The 15,276-nt window shown below is 43.4% G+C and overlaps 1 protein-coding gene across 11 annotated transcripts in view; it reads left to right on the top strand.

The window, feature by feature from the left end:
* Window positions 1–14,680, top strand: part of pou2f2a (POU class 2 homeobox 2a) — a 42,174-nt gene extending 27,494 nt beyond the window's left edge. For 2 of the 11 annotated variants that reach the window (XM_034611049.1, XM_034611048.1), the window contains exons 2-16: window positions 3,222–3,286; window positions 3,409–3,443; window positions 4,068–4,117; window positions 4,779–4,898; window positions 5,168–5,491; window positions 5,802–5,931; window positions 6,030–6,121; window positions 6,256–6,408; window positions 6,515–6,656; window positions 6,750–6,898; window positions 7,544–7,741; window positions 7,862–8,082; window positions 9,171–9,239; window positions 9,578–9,651; window positions 11,682–14,680. In XM_034611049.1, coding sequence (XP_034466940.1) covers window positions 4,070–4,117; window positions 4,779–4,898; window positions 5,168–5,491; window positions 5,802–5,931; window positions 6,030–6,121; window positions 6,256–6,408; window positions 6,515–6,656; window positions 6,750–6,898; window positions 7,544–7,741; window positions 7,862–8,082; window positions 9,171–9,239; window positions 9,578–9,651; window positions 11,682–12,007 — 2,046 coding nt within the window. In that variant the 5' untranslated portion in view covers window positions 3,222–3,286; window positions 3,409–3,443; window positions 4,068–4,069 and the 3' untranslated portion in view covers window positions 12,008–14,680. The remainder of the gene's footprint in view (window positions 1–3,221; window positions 3,287–3,408; window positions 3,444–4,067; window positions 4,118–4,778; window positions 4,899–5,167; window positions 5,492–5,801; window positions 5,932–6,029; window positions 6,122–6,255; window positions 6,409–6,514; window positions 6,657–6,749; window positions 6,899–7,543; window positions 7,742–7,861; window positions 8,083–9,170; window positions 9,240–9,577; window positions 9,652–11,681) is intronic. The other 9 variants (XM_034611051.1, XM_034611052.1, XM_034611050.1 and 6 more) reach the window with 9 other exon arrangements.
* The last annotated feature ends 596 nt before the right edge of the window (window positions 14,681–15,276 follow it).

The raw sequence follows: 15,276 nt of genomic DNA, 5'->3' as shown, positions 1-15,276 counted from the left end.
CTCTAATGAAAAGTCACAGCCCTGATGGTCACATGGTCACATCTCAGATTTTATTTCAGCTTCTTTACCTTTTTTGTTTAATCACTTTATTCTTATTTCCTGTCTTCATTTACTTATTTATTTTTCCAATTTGTTTGTTCAGCCACATATTTTATTTCCCACAATCTGACGTCAGTTTAGTTCTACTTCATAAAACTGTGCAAACGGAATCGGACAGTCGACTCTGTGACCCTGAGTTTTAAGTGAAATACATTTCTCTGCAATCAGAATCGTTGCACCTTCTGCGTCTTGAAATCTGTAGTTAGTCTGTATTGACTCCAGTTCCCAGACCCCCCCCCCCCTTCCAGGAAGTGGCTAGGGGGGTTGTGGGGTTGCACTGGAGTTTCATCTCGGCCGAAATACCCAGAGGAGAATAACAGAAACAGTGAAACAGTCCACACTGAGCACACACACTCTTCTTCCTTTTTATTGCATCATTTCATGGTGATACAGGATTATACAGCGTTAAATGTGATGAGTGTGGTGCAGCGCACTGGTCTCACTGGGTGGAAGATTAACTCTGAGCTCTGCTGTAAGTTTAACACACTGTCACAGGATGGAAGAGACAGTGGAGTAACATAATGAAAAATAATAATTGTTTTTTTCTTAACAATGTTACAAAGTGCTGAACAAAAAGAGGTAAAACCAAAAAATAAAGGCCACCTATGAGATAAAGATGTAAAAATGACTGAAAACAGTATAAATAAATACAACCATTCCCAAAAGCTTTCAGTAAGAGAAAGGTTTTGAAGTGAGATTTAAATGAAGCCAGAGAGGTAGTAGTTAAACTTAAAGTTTCTTAAAACTGTAAATTCAGTTCAGGCCGCATGTAAAAAGACAAAACAAGGAGCCGATCTAAAGAGATAAAGCCTTTTATTATCGTGCTTATTCAGTGCCAACAACTTAAACTGTAAAAGCATTTACAACATGTAACTCTGCTCTGTGTCACGTGAAAATTAGCTGCGTGTTCGTGTGCGGCGATGTTGTAAAAGGGGGGGGGGGGGGGGGGGGGGGGGGGGGGGGGGGGGGGGGTTTAAAAAGATGGAGTGAACGAGAGTGAGAGAGAGAGAAGGCAGGCTAATATTAATAGCCTCACTGACAGTAAGTGTTGGGTTTAGCACTCTGCTCTCAACCCGGTACAAGGGGAAGTCGGGAGGGGAAGTGAGAAAAAGACACAGCAACTTGATATACTGTCCCACCACTGTATTACTGACCACATTATCCACCATGCCACTGCCTGTCGGCCATTTCCAGCCGTGAATCATAACTCATCTTACCCTGCGAACGGGCATCATCCACAGATACAAGAAAAACTTCACTGAACAGCTGTTTTTACAAGCCGGACAATCATTGTACGAGGTGCATTTGGCTTTATTGTTGCACGCACGGAGCACAGGGTAGTCCAATGTAGAAGAAGTGACATTCACAGTGCGTTTACAATGTTTTAATTATGGGAATCCTTGAGAGGAAGAAGCTACATTTGGGGGAAGATTTGACCGGAAAGTGGAAACATCGGACATTTGGGGGTTTCGCGAACAGCTGCTAGTTTTATATAGCATCAAATCAGGAGCTGTACGTCATGTTGGAATACCCACAAACTTGGCCCCTAATGATAGATTAACCAGATGTTTGCATCCTGCATGGTTAGTGACCCAAGGCTTTTTGCAGAAGTCCATTTATAAGAGGGAAATCCTGCAGTCAGTGTGTGTTTGTGCGTGTGTTGACCCCAAGGTTATGACCGATATGGCGGCAGAGTGGAGCTTTTTAGAGCCCATCGCAACTTCCCCCTTCCCCTAAAGACGCAGCACACACCAAATGTCAGCTCTTCTCGCAATCTGTCTCACTGACACAAACATGTTTCTGCATCTTATCAGGGAGCAGGTTTTCATCTTTATCAAAGGCTGCACTGGACTCATGGTTCGATCATTCAGAATCAGCTTCAGGTCAGTTCCTCCTCTCTTCCATGTGTCACTGCTGCCCCCCAATGGTGAAAACCAGGCTTGACCACATGGTTTTTGGGAATTGCAGAAAATCCTATATAAGAGGATTTTCTGTGTCATTTCTCTGTGTCATCAATAAGGTGGCGGGGGAAATTACGATTTGATATCGCTCTCTCATCTGCAACATGAAAAACAACAGGATGGAGAGAAAAGAGAGAAATGGGAGAGGAGGGGGTGAGAAAAGGGAGGGAGACAGAGTTTATTATGCAGGTGGCAGATATAATTAGTTGGTCGTTGGCTGATTTGCATGTTTTCACAAAAGGGAAGTAGCTCTGCGTGTGTGTGTGTGTGTGTGTGTGTGTGTGTGTGTGTGTGTGTGTGTGTGTGTGTGTGTGTGTGTGTGTGTGTGTGTGTGTGTGTGTGTGTGTGTGTGTGTGTGTGTGTTTATGGAGTGAGAGAACAGAGAAAAGAAGGTTTCAAATGGACTCAACAGGTTTCTGGGTTCAGACGAATATAAAAGCTTTTGTATTGAGATAATCCTAGTGCATGATTAACAAAAACAAACACACACATAAGTATACAGTATAGACATGTACACACACACACCCCCTCTCACACACTTATACACACACACACACACACACACACACACACACACACACACACACACACACACACACACCTTTCCTCAAATCTCTCCTCAGATCATTCCAGCTTTCCTCTTCTGCCAAAAAAAATGCTCAGATCTCTTTGTGACAGACAGTTGAAGAGATTTCTCTCTGCCCTCTATTTTGCTGCAGTTACCATAGGGACTGCCCCAAAACATTATCAACCAGGAAGTGCTGTGGTCTCGTCGTGAATGACACACGGCCTGAGATGTTTTCAGTGCAGAGCTCCCACGTAAACATAATTGAGTTAAACATAGAACAAGCTAACACCTACTCTCTGTTAAAACCACTAATTGGAAAAAGTGAATGAATGCGGGCAGCATTCAACCCCCGAGAGTGATTCACCCATATTGTTTGTTGTACAGTGTGTAGGCCCCATTCCGTGACCTGAAACCACTCAACCTTCTAATCTAAGATCGACGCCCTGGACATCCTCTTTCCCCTCTCGTCATCCAGATTCTGATTTCACCTGCCTAGAAAAAAATATCTGTCATTCTGCTTGGCTCGGCTGTTTTTGTCTGTCTGACACAGATTTCAGAGTCGGTCTGACTGTCTGCGTGTCTTCCTGTTACAGATATCAGGATGTCAAGCCAGGAGAGGTGGAGAAAGCGGGGGCTGACTCACCATTGGAGGGCACAGGTAACATGCTAATAAACACGTCCTCATGCAGACTACATATAAGTAGTCATATGTCTCAGTTCTCTGTGTTTGTTCTTTAACACATGATCAATTTCTCACTTTTTCCTTCCTCTCCCACACAGATTCTGAGCGGAACGGACCTGAATCAAATCACCAGGTACGTCTGAACCCTGTGATTATTACGTTGTCTCCCACCTCTGTCACACGCGTAACCGAGCCACATAACAGATAACAATGAAATGAAATCACATTATTAACTCCGCCAAGGAGGTTATGTTTTTACCATGGTCCCCGTATTTGTCGGTTGTTTGTATATTTGCTTTAAGCAAGATTACACAAAAAAACTACTGGACGGACTACCATGAAACTTGGTGAAAGGAGCTGGTATGGATCAGGGAAGAACCCATTCAACTTTGGACTAGATTTCGATCAGGAGCCAGATCCAGGATTTTTTTTAATCGCTTTCATTAACTTTTTTTTGTGGCTATTTCACTGATTTCCCAGGGAGTCATTTATGGATCTTGAGTGTACAATTTGGTGAAGTTGTAGTTTAAAATATTGAAGAAATTTGTGATTTACCAGTGAGAAAAGTGACGTCTTCAAATAGCTTGTTTTGTCCAATTAAGAGTGAAAAAGTAAGATAATTCAGTTATTATACAAAAAAAACTAAGAAAAGGAGCAAATCCACAACAGGAAACAATTATATATGTAAAACAAAAATCAAAAATAATAATTTGTTCATAAATCTCAGTAAATTATTTTTCTTCTCTTCTTGGCTCAGTCATGAAAGTCAGTCCCTTCCCTCTGTCACCAAACCTGAGCAGCAGCAAGGTGAGTGTGTGTCTGTGCGTGTGTGTGTGTTTGTGTTTGTGCGTTGCCATTATGCTGAACTGCCTGTGCACGTCCTTGTGTATGTCTGGTCCCATGTTTGTGCATCTTTTTTGTCTTAATGTCACACAGTGGGCTCATTGACAGTATAGCTGCCTCAGCTTTGTGTTGGTTTCTATGCACTGAATCGCTCTTTTGTCGTGTTTGACGTCGAGGCTCATAATGTGTCTCAAAGCCTTGAATGTAAACAGATTTACCGAGAGGAGACAGTATGATGGCCCTCTCCATTCACAAGGCACATTCAGAAGAGAAATTAATCCGAAAAGCTACAATCCAGCAAAACGTGAAATCCACCTAATTTGCATAGCACAGGAAAATGTAAATCAGTAAAACTGGAAGAGTCCCACCACTGCCAGTTCAAACACACCTGATCCTGGGAAAAAAGACGTTTGGGCAAGAAAAAAGAGACACAAGTCGACTCACGTTCTAAAATACATTTCAGATTCCGCTTATGATCTTCTGTCTGTTGTCTTTTTATTTTTGATGCAGGTGCTTTTTATAATTACATTCTACCATTTATGTTCGGATCTGATATGGGATTTGTACTTTTATGTGTTTTAATTGGTATTCATCTACATCCGCTTGTTTCCTTTCCTCCTCGCAGAATAAGATGGAGGAGTGTGGTGAGATGTCCCCGGCCCTTCCTCACTGTCACGGCCCGACCCCCTCACAGACGGCCCTGCAACACACACAGCTCATGCTGACTGGCTCCCAACTAGCAGGGGTAAGACTGACTCATGATATACACCACACACACACACACACACACACAAAAATACACAAACACACACAAACACACCACACACACAAACACACACACACACACACACACACGCTGCTTTGCTTTTACCTTGCTTGCTTCTCTTGTGCTTCTTTTTGAACACTTTGTTTCCCTCTTTGTGTCTTCCTGGTCATTCCATTCTTTTCTCTTGAATCTCAATTCTCTCCTCTCCTCTCCTCTCCTCTCCTCTCCTCTCCTCTCCTCCTCACCAGTTGACAGCTCTGTTGCCAGCGCAGCAGCAGATGTTGCTGCAGCAGGCTCAGGCGCAGCTCCTGGCTGCAGCTGTGCAACAGTCCAATGCAGCCCACGCCGCTCACGCTGCCCACGCGGCTGCCCAAGCCAATCAGCAAGCTCAGGCAGCAGCAGCAGTAGCAGCAGCGAATCAGCAAGCCCAGCAGCAGCAGCAGGCAGGACAAACGGGTCAGCAGGCTCAGTCGCAGGGACAGGGCCAGAGCACACAGGAACAGACTGCCCAAAGTGTCCCACCCCCTCCACCCCAGCTCACCCTGTCCCAGCCAATCCAGCTCACCGCCCAGGTACTGATTGCCAATCAAAGCCACTTCCTGATGAGCACTTTGATTGAGGAAACAGTATTTAGCCACGGAACGATTCATCTTGAATGAGTGTCGTATGTTTCGTGATTCACAGTTTCCACCGTGCATGAATATGCGCATTTTCCCTTTCTTTTCAATAACAAGGTTTTTCCTCTTACTTCTGTGTTTCTGCTCCTCTCCTCAGCCGGAGATGGCTCACATACTAACACATTCTAACATGTCTGAGCCCTCAATCTATCCTCATGAGTTCATAAGGAGTTACAGATACTCACCTTCTCTCTTGATCACACAGGACATCCAGCAGCTGCTGCAGCTTCAACAGTTGGTGTTGGTTCCCGGCCACTCGCTCCCATCTCCTGCTCAGTTCCTCCTCCCGCAGGCACAGCAGGCCCAGCAAGGTGGGGACACCTCCTACATGAATAGTTAGTTCATTTTCTTATTAGTTATAGATAAAAACATCAAATTCACCTCTTTGTCATATTTATAATTGATGATCTTTTTTTTGTTCTTTTTTCGTCAGGACTCCTATCGACACCAAATCTTATTACGCTACCTCAGCAAAACCAAGGAAGTCTGCTGTCTGCTCAGAATAGAATGGGACTCCAAGCACAGGTATGAGAAAAGTTTCAAGCTGTAGTTAGTGGGAACGGAGCACCCAGTGTTTTCACTACTGATACCTAACACTTGTTTCTCTCGCTCTCCTTCTGTCTCATTCTCACTTCCATTCTTCTGCGTCGTACCTGCTGCAGCGAGATAAGAGCGTGGATGTGAGCGGTGGTGGAGGCGTGACCACGATGCCCTCAGTGACCCCTCACCCCGAGGAGCCCAGTGACCTGGAGGAGCTGGAACAGTTCGCCCGCACTTTCAAACAGAGACGCATCAAACTGGGCTTCACACAGGTCGGTAGAGAGAGAGAGAGGTTATATTAAATGTATTAATTATTAATTACATTAAATATTTCTCAGTCACTGATGTGTTTTTAATCGTCTTCTATTTCTTCTGTAGGGAGATGTAGGTTTGGCCATGGGGAAGCTGTACGGCAACGACTTCAGCCAGACGACCATCTCCCGCTTTGAGGCCCTCAATCTGAGCTTTAAGAACATGTGCAAGCTGAAGCCGCTGCTGGAGAAGTGGCTCAACGATGCAGGTGAGCTCACATCAAAATTCCAGCTCCCTACATTTGTGTTCAAAGTACCTACGTGACATTCAGTCTGTTTTCATGTGTGTTTTCCTCCTGCAGAGACCATGTCCATAGACAGCACCCTGCCCAGCCCCAGCTCCCTGTCCTCTTCCTCTATGGGCTTCGAGGGGATGCCTGGTCGCCGCAGGAAGAAGAGAACCAGCATCGAGACGAATGTACGTGTGGCCCTGGAGCGCGCATTCATGACGGTGAGATAATTAAAGTTAATATGTAATTAGAATTAGAAGAAATTGAAATGAAAAAAAAAAAGCTGATAAGAGATTATTCCTCTCTGTCAAATTAATTTGCACACTTTTGTTGAATAGATTGCACTCAAGGCCCAACAGTCCCCTTAGATTAAATAACCAAATTGCTAACACTCACAGATATTAGTCCCTTAAATGTGCCTATTTTTTAATAAAGATACTTCAATTATTCCATAAGAACTATCTTTACTGACCCATCAGTTCAGTAGTTTTTGCGTACAAACAAACGTACAGAGGTGAAAACATGACCTCCCTGTCGGAGGTGACTGGAACAGATTAGTTTAATAACTGATCCTGGACCCGTGAGATATTGTGTTTTAATGGAGTCATTATATACTATATAAATTATATATATAATATATAAATACTGTAAATACCATTGTGTGTATTTTGTCACCACTGTACATGACTGAGTTGCCAGAATTACAGTGATTTAAAGCTCAAGGCTTCATCTTAATACCTGACAGTAACTAGTTTATTCATAATTTCCAGCGACACATTCTTCCCTTCGTGTAAACGAACATGATTTATGTCTCGGCGTTTTGAAACCTTTGTCTGAAATCTGGCACTGTTGCAATAATCCTGCAGAACCAGAAGCCTACCTCAGAGGAGATCCTGCAGATCGCCGAGCAGCTCAACATGGAGAAGGAGGTGATCCGAGTCTGGTTCTGCAACCGCCGGCAGAAAGAGAAGCGCATCAATCCCTGCAGTGCCACCCCTCCCCTGCCCAGCCAGCCCCCCACTGCCCCACCAGCGCACAAACAACCCTGCTACAGCCCTCACATGGTAAACACAACTCCATCCACTCACCTCCCCTGTAACAAAGTACAGTAACAAAGTGTTTTTCAGCCGTCAGTAGTTTCAGAAACCTCAATCTGTCTGTGTGTCCGTCTCCCCCCCCCCCAGATGTCCAGCCAGCTGTCGCAGGCCGTGACCAGTCTTAGCAGCACAACAGTGACCACCATGCCCTCCATCTGCCCCCTGACCTCCAGCCTCACCTCAACCCACCCCTCCATCAGCTCAAGCCACCTCGCTCTCAGCTGCTCACCCTCCTCGGTGACTCCTCCTCCCCGCAGCACGGCCAGCCCGGCCACTCCCAGCCACAGCACACTCAGCCTGAACACAGGGTAAGACGTTCACAACATGCCCGGGCAGAGAGTTCACGGAGGTCGAGATAAGGAAAAATTTGTTTGTTTTTTTACAGCATCAGTTCACCTAAATTCAGAAAAAAGACATTTTAACTATTATCTTCAGGGATTCTGATGTTTAAGGGTTTTATTTAAGTTTTAAGATGTCAGAAAATGTTGTGAACATTTAGAGCCACTTACTGCAGCCGTCGGGCAGATGTGCAGGTGATAACATCAGCAGGGTTTGAACGTTCTCGGAAGTCTTTTTTTTCATTCTGTACATGATAATTTCTGTCTCTGTTTGTGCAACACTGTGATTATGCTTTCCAGGGGAGGTTGTCGGAAAACCGTCTCTATGAGAATCTGGTTTTCACTCTTTTTCTAACACACTCACCTTCCTGTGTAGTTCTTTTAATGAAAAACATCCAGTGGAGATAATCAGAGTTGAGTTTGTGGCGTCAGAATCAAAAGAAAACATGATGAATTTTCTTTTTCTTTCAACATTATGGGATATGGCTTTTTCCAACATTTTCATTGATTTCTTAGGGAATAATTCAAAAATTATGTGTAATTTAGTGCAGATCCAAATTGAATCTGGATATTCTCTGAAACTGGATATAGTAATTCTTCAAATGTATTTTTTCATGTGTTGGGTTGATATCAATAATCTCAGCTTGGTGGATATTGAAAACCTTCCGTAACTAAGATATTAATAGAGGTGAGAAAGTAGTTTTTCTTTGTATTTGTGGGAACTGACCCTTTAAATATCAGGTCCATGTTTTCTTTTCATCTTAATTACAATAGCTTTATATTTAATAAAAAACACAGTCGCTTTTTCCACTGGGGCCACGGCTGGAAAAATGTAGGCAAAACTTCTGATCACACGTCAAATACATTTCCATGAACACATGGATACTGCGCTGCACCCTGCTCCGTTCACCTGCAGTTTGTGGTTAAATGGTTGATACTGTGCACACACACACACACACTGATATTCCAGCAATGCAATTGGGCACCACTGCTCCCCCTCGTGCAGCAGTTCATTCTAACCCTGTGTGTGTCCGTGTGTGTGGTTCTTGTGTTCACAGCTTATGGCGTATGGGTAAAAAGAACGGTGACGTGTCTAACTACATCACCGATTTTGCTGCAAACTTGAGGTGAATGCGACAAACGTAGATATGAAAGCAGCAAATTCTATCCTGTGTTATAAATGCAGAGGAAATGAGACATTTTTAGGTTTTGTAACATTTTATATAGGATCTGTTTACTTCCACTTGTCTAATCTCTTTTTCTTAACATTGTTTACACCTATTCTGCAAACTATCAGCAAACTACTGCTCCTTATATGTGAAAGGCTGAATTTGTCCTCTGCTTGTATTTGCTGCCAAACCTGCTTTTTTTTCTCACCTTTTCTCCTCTGCTTGTCTGTGTCCGTATATATGCTTGCACATGTATGGTGCTGCGTGTGTGTGTGTGTGTGTGTGTGACACAACAGGAACACTGTGATGGGAGTTAACACAGGGATGAACCAAGCCCTCCTCGGTAACAATCCCCTGGCCACTATCCAAGGTGTGTGTGTGTGTGTGTTAGATAGACATGAAAGGCAAATGGGTTTAATAGAGAAAGCAGTGAAAACAGAATACAATGCAGAGGTCAAGGCTGAGGTGGAGGTGTTTGTTTTTTTTCAATTTCTGTAAGAAAAAAATAATCTTAGGGTCACAGGAAACATAAAACACCCAGAGAGGAGTTTTTTATGCTCTGCACACATTTTCCCTCATCTCATGCACTTTCACAAACAGTCTCTCACGCACTCCTACACACACGTAAATGTTTAGACGCATATACTGTACATGACACATCCCCTCTCACACACCTTCACCGTCCTACACTTGAGAACAGAATGAGAATAACACAAGCGGAAAAAGAAAAGTGTGCAATCCTGCAGAAGTGACCAGTGAACAGTTCTGTCCGACGTCAGCAGAGCTCATTTTCAATCATTCTATGTGATGCGAGAAGGGAGAGAGAGAGAGAGAGAGAGACATATTAAGAAAGCGAGGTGTGATGGTGAGTAATACAGTTATGCATGTTATTGCTGACAGGAGACACAGATGAAAAGGCAGCTGAGGGCGTTTGCTCATCGACGGCATGAGGCAGCCGAGACGGAGACAGTTTTAACGTCTCGTGTGTCGCCATCGTCCAACGTCCATAAAGTCATCCCATCATGTGTTTGTATGTGTGTGATGACTGTGACGTTAATGTTTGTGCTGTGTGTTTGTGTGTGTGTGTGTGCGCCCGTGCTCTCTCACTCATCTTCACCCTCTGATCTCTTCAATTAATCATCTGTCAAATATGATGATGTGAGGAAAAAGTTACATTGAGTCTGAAAGTTGAACTAAAAAAACCTCACTCACATACAGTATATACCCACTTTTTTTTTTTACTTATGTAAATATGTATAGCTACAATGGATTCAATATAATAAAACCATGAAAAAAATATTTTTTAAATCGAAAACTTGAAATTGGAAAATTGGAGGTCAGAACAAAAAGTGTATAAAATGAGAATATTATGACATTTTAATATCATTAAACCTTAGAGTAAAATATTGATTTATACTTGAAATAAAAAAATATATGTTATAGAATTTTAATATAATAAAATCAGTCAGGTTTAGATGTCCGACCTTCAGGATCACAGAGCAACAGCTGCATTTTGTCGTCTTCATTTCACTCCATATATTCAGTCATTCACTGAGGCAGAAATAAGTTCACCAAAAGAGGACTCAACAGACCATAATGCACTGCACCACAAGACATGTTGCACTTTGAGTAGTGTGAGCGCGAAATGCTTTTTCTCCAGTAAAAAGATAAATGTGTTTTTCTGTTGCTATGCAATCACAAATATGATTAGACTGCCTTCATGCGAACCGTGTTGATAGTGAAAGAAACACTGCAGGACGCGCGTTCATAAGAGGAAAAAGAAAGTCATCAACCTTGTTTCCATAACAACAGGCCGCTCATCTTACCTTTTGCTGTGCTGTGTCTGATTCCACGAGATTAGCTTGTTCCAGATATTAGACTATGATTCATTATTTACTCTTTTTTTTCTCGATTGGCATATTATTGACAACATTTTGTGTCTTTCTCTCTTGTGTACGAAGGGACTCCCTCTTGAAAAACTGACTTTTTTTAGAATAACAATTTATTTTCCACTCCCTGTGCTTTCCATCTAAAAGAAGAGGTGACAATTCTCCACCTTCCTTTACTGATTATAATAAGTTTGGTCATTTTCTCAGTCGTCGTCTGCACTGTAGGAAATGAGATGAGGGAGATTGACAGAGAGTTGGTTGACTGACAACATAAATTAAAACAAATGGTAAAAATAACTCAAATGCACTGAGCTTTACCCGTAAACTTTCAGAGAAAAAAGGTAAACAAGACCGTGCTTGTGTTTGGAGGAGGAGGAAGAGACGAAGGAGGAACCCAAAACATAATAGCAAAATCCAACAATAAGATAAAGTTGACCCTGGTTTACAGTAGTAAGTGTGTGGTGATGGAATATCCCTTTAACCCTCCCTCTCTTGTCTCTCTCTCCCTCAGCCCTAGCAGCCAGTGGTGGTCAGCTGCCTCTTTCCAGTCTTGAGGCGGCCAGTAAGATGTTGCTGGGGGCCTCTGCGGGCCAGGGTGGCCTCCCCTCCTCCCTCTTCCTCAACCACCCTGCCTTCCTCCACATGGGCCAGAACCCCGGCGCTGGACTGATCAGCGCCGCCGTAGCCAAAGCCTCCCAGGTCTCCCCCTTCCTCTCCGCCAGCAGCATCAGCCCCACACCCTGTTCCCCGTCCCCCTGCTCCAGCCCCGCCTCTTCCTGCTCCTCCAGCGAAATGGCACACAGCCCGTCCCCTCTGGGCGGCGCTAAGATCGAGTGACCACACCAAGGGCCAATCAGAGAGGAGGAGGACAGAGGAAACGGGAACCTCGCCTTTCACACCAAAGCTATCTCTTTCTCTCTCTTGCGCTCTTCTTCCATAATTATTTTCTCGATGGCTCTCGCTCTCTCTCTCTCCCAGTCTTTCGATGCCAAAAATATACAGAATGAAAGAGGAGAGAGGGAGGGAAAGAAGTGAAAGAGGGCAGAAGGGAGGGGAAAGGGGAACATCGAAACCAAAAATCTTTATCTATCAAAAACAGACGAAAAGGCGGCAACGTGGGACCTTTTTGTCAACAACGCGTGATATCGACATGGCACCTCTCCACTCTTTCTCTCTAAAGGAAAACAAACCAATGACTCTTTCACAAAAGAGACGGAAGAGACGGCGGAGATGCATGTCGACGAGCATAAACCAAAAATGACAAAAGATAACTTTAATATGTGACAAAGGAATGGCGGCAAGGACAAAAAAAAATGGAGAGGAGGACTGTGCTTACATTTTTCTTTTTCTTTTTTTTCGTATTATTTCGAAAAGCTGCGGGTCTGAAGGAAGAGGAGTCGGGAGGACAAGTTTAAACCAAAAATGTACCTGAGGAGGAGGCGGAGGAGGAGGAATACACAATGACGAAAAAAAAGTCAACCATACCAAAATCCCAAATACCAAAAATACGGAGAGAAAAGCTTTATTCAAAAAGGACATGTAAATACTGAAGCTATCCAGGACCAGGACTCTACTGCTACTGCAACACACACACACACACACATCCAGAGTCAACCATCCTGTCATCGACTCATCCTGTCTGTGTCAGATCATGTGTCTCTCATAGGTTTTCATGCTAGATTTTCTTCTTTGAATAACTGTGTAACGTTCGATTGCCATTACTGCTGCATCTTCATGCGTTTATAGTCTCTTTACCTACCTCTGGTTCTAAGAGCATAGAGAGAGCTTTCCTCTTCTTTTTTTATTTCAAACATCCCTGACGGACTCTTCTTATCCGTTTTTTTACACTTTGAGAAGTACAGTTGGGATTTGTGTTTTTAATAATTTATTAGTGCCATTTTTCTTACTCTATTTATTGCTGCAGCTTTTTTTTTATGTGTGTTAGCTTTTGTGGTTTTGACTCATCATCATCATTGTCATCATCTTCATGTTTGTGTCTACGACGTGCGTTTTGTTCTTACGTGCTACGGAGAAGATGGAGGTGACAAGACGCTCGTCTCAGTCCTCACCAAGTGCCGGTAGATCCAAAACAAATAGAGTCGGCACACACTTTGCAGGTTGATTTCAAGGTGTGAATGAATTTATTAAAACCCTAAACATGTGGCGTTCTGTGCTCTTAATCAAACCACTCTTTCCTCACTCTTAAAGATAACCCATTATCGGCGAGTCCAGGGCTAAATGAACACGCCCTAGGAACTTCGCACAGCTTCGTTAAAGAGTGTTTGACCATTTTGAAAGTATGAAATAGGGCTGTGATTGAAGATTCGAAGTAACAGCCGTTAAGACTGCAGGCTAAATAAGTCAATAAAGCCAAGTTTAGTCACAGCTCTCCTTCCTGCCTCGTCTATCAGCGTTAGACGCCGCACGCTACACCTGTCTGTCTAGACATGTTTACTGATGTGTGTCTGTTTCCATCATCACCCCATCAATCACATTTCACTGTCATTTTCCACCTCAGACTGCCATTTAATTCTCAAATGGAAACCAAAGCATTCTCAAGGCTGCGAGGCTCATCTTGAAGGAGCCTCGGCCCAGACATACGAACACAATGAAGACACCGAGGAAGGTGGGGTGGGGGCTGAGAACAGGACGTTAGCACCGGAAGCCCCTCTCCCCTCCAGGTGTAACCCCCTCCACCAGGCCCCGTCGTAAATACCCAACCGGGGGAAGCTTTATTTAGGGAACTGATCCTTTACTCTGAACCCCCGGAGAGAAGGGTACGCTGCGGGGCAGGCGACGCAGGGACACACTGTTTGTGAGGGGGAAACAACGTTTTGTAAGAGGATACCAAAAATAAACGCAAACCAAAAAAACACAAAAACATTAAAAACCAACAACCCAAGGAATGACAGAAGCAAACCAAAAAGAACCCTAACCAAATGTGGCTGGAGGGGGGAGGGGAGGAGGACAAAGTGCAGGCGTTGAAAGAAGTGAAGCATCTCTCTGCCTGTCTGTCTGTCTGTGTGTCTGTCTGTTAGCTTTAGGGCTGCAGTGTTCGCCCCCCCCCCACTCTGAAACTGTGTAGCATGGATAGAGAGATGAAATAAGACGCACAGACAGACAGGAGCGCAGGAGAAGGACAGACAATTCCTCCCCTCCTCTGCCTCTCTCCAGCCCAGCTCTCTGGTCCTGGATGGAGCTAAACGCAAATGACCTCACTGAACTGAAATCTTCTAAAAAAAAAAAAAAAAAAATCTGTTTTTATTTTTCTGTTGGTTGGTTCCGATTGTTTTATCTCTGCTGTGTCTCTTGATGCCGTTTTATGTACTGTACTTTAGTGCTTATTACTCATTTGGAATAACGTACTCGCTTACTTACTACAAGAGCTCCTTATTTTTTTCGTAGTCGTGCTAGAGATTTTTATCAGGTGGTTGGAAAAAATACTGTGAAAATTTAGCTTCCAGATTTTTATTAGATAAAGAAACGGACTGTCTCGGCAGAAAAAAAAAACAGACCACACAAAAAGCCAAAAACAAAGAAGTTGAATAGCAAACCTTAAAAATGCCAAACCAAATGCTGAACTAAACCAAACACAGTGGAGAGGAACAGGAACTGCCTCCTCTGCATGCAGGCAAAAGAAATGGGTTCGTGTCGATTTGTCTGAGGTGAAATCCTGTGCTCTTCTGTATTCGAGTGTTGATAGGATGGTAAAAAACGAATAGTTACTGCAGTGATGACACCGAAAGATGCAGAATAATACTCACAGAAACAGCCTCAGGCAACTTGACGAATGGACAGTTGGACGTAAACGCATCCAAAGAATATTTGGTTTGGTCCACACCAGTTAAAAAAAAAAAGAAGAAGAAACAGTCGACACGCGAGAATCGTTTCACGAACCAAACTTTAGATGTGGGGTTTGCACCTCAAAGGTGAAACCGTTTCTCCACATTGACTCTTAGACGGAATGTATCTGTTAGTGCTTCTATAGATTTTGTAGAAAAAAGATCTATGTTCTACTGCTTACTTATCGCTAATGTATTAAGAAGAAAAAAAACTTACAAAAAAGACTTTGAGAAAAAAAAGATCCTAAAAAAAAAACATTGATG

Source organism: Hippoglossus hippoglossus, chromosome 16, assembly GCF_009819705.1.
Source record: "Hippoglossus hippoglossus isolate fHipHip1 chromosome 16, fHipHip1.pri, whole genome shotgun sequence".
Lineage (NCBI taxonomy): Eukaryota > Metazoa > Chordata > Actinopteri > Pleuronectiformes > Pleuronectidae > Hippoglossus > Hippoglossus hippoglossus.
The sequence above is the reverse complement of the archived record's forward strand: the minus strand, read 5'-3'. Positions and strand labels throughout refer to the sequence as shown.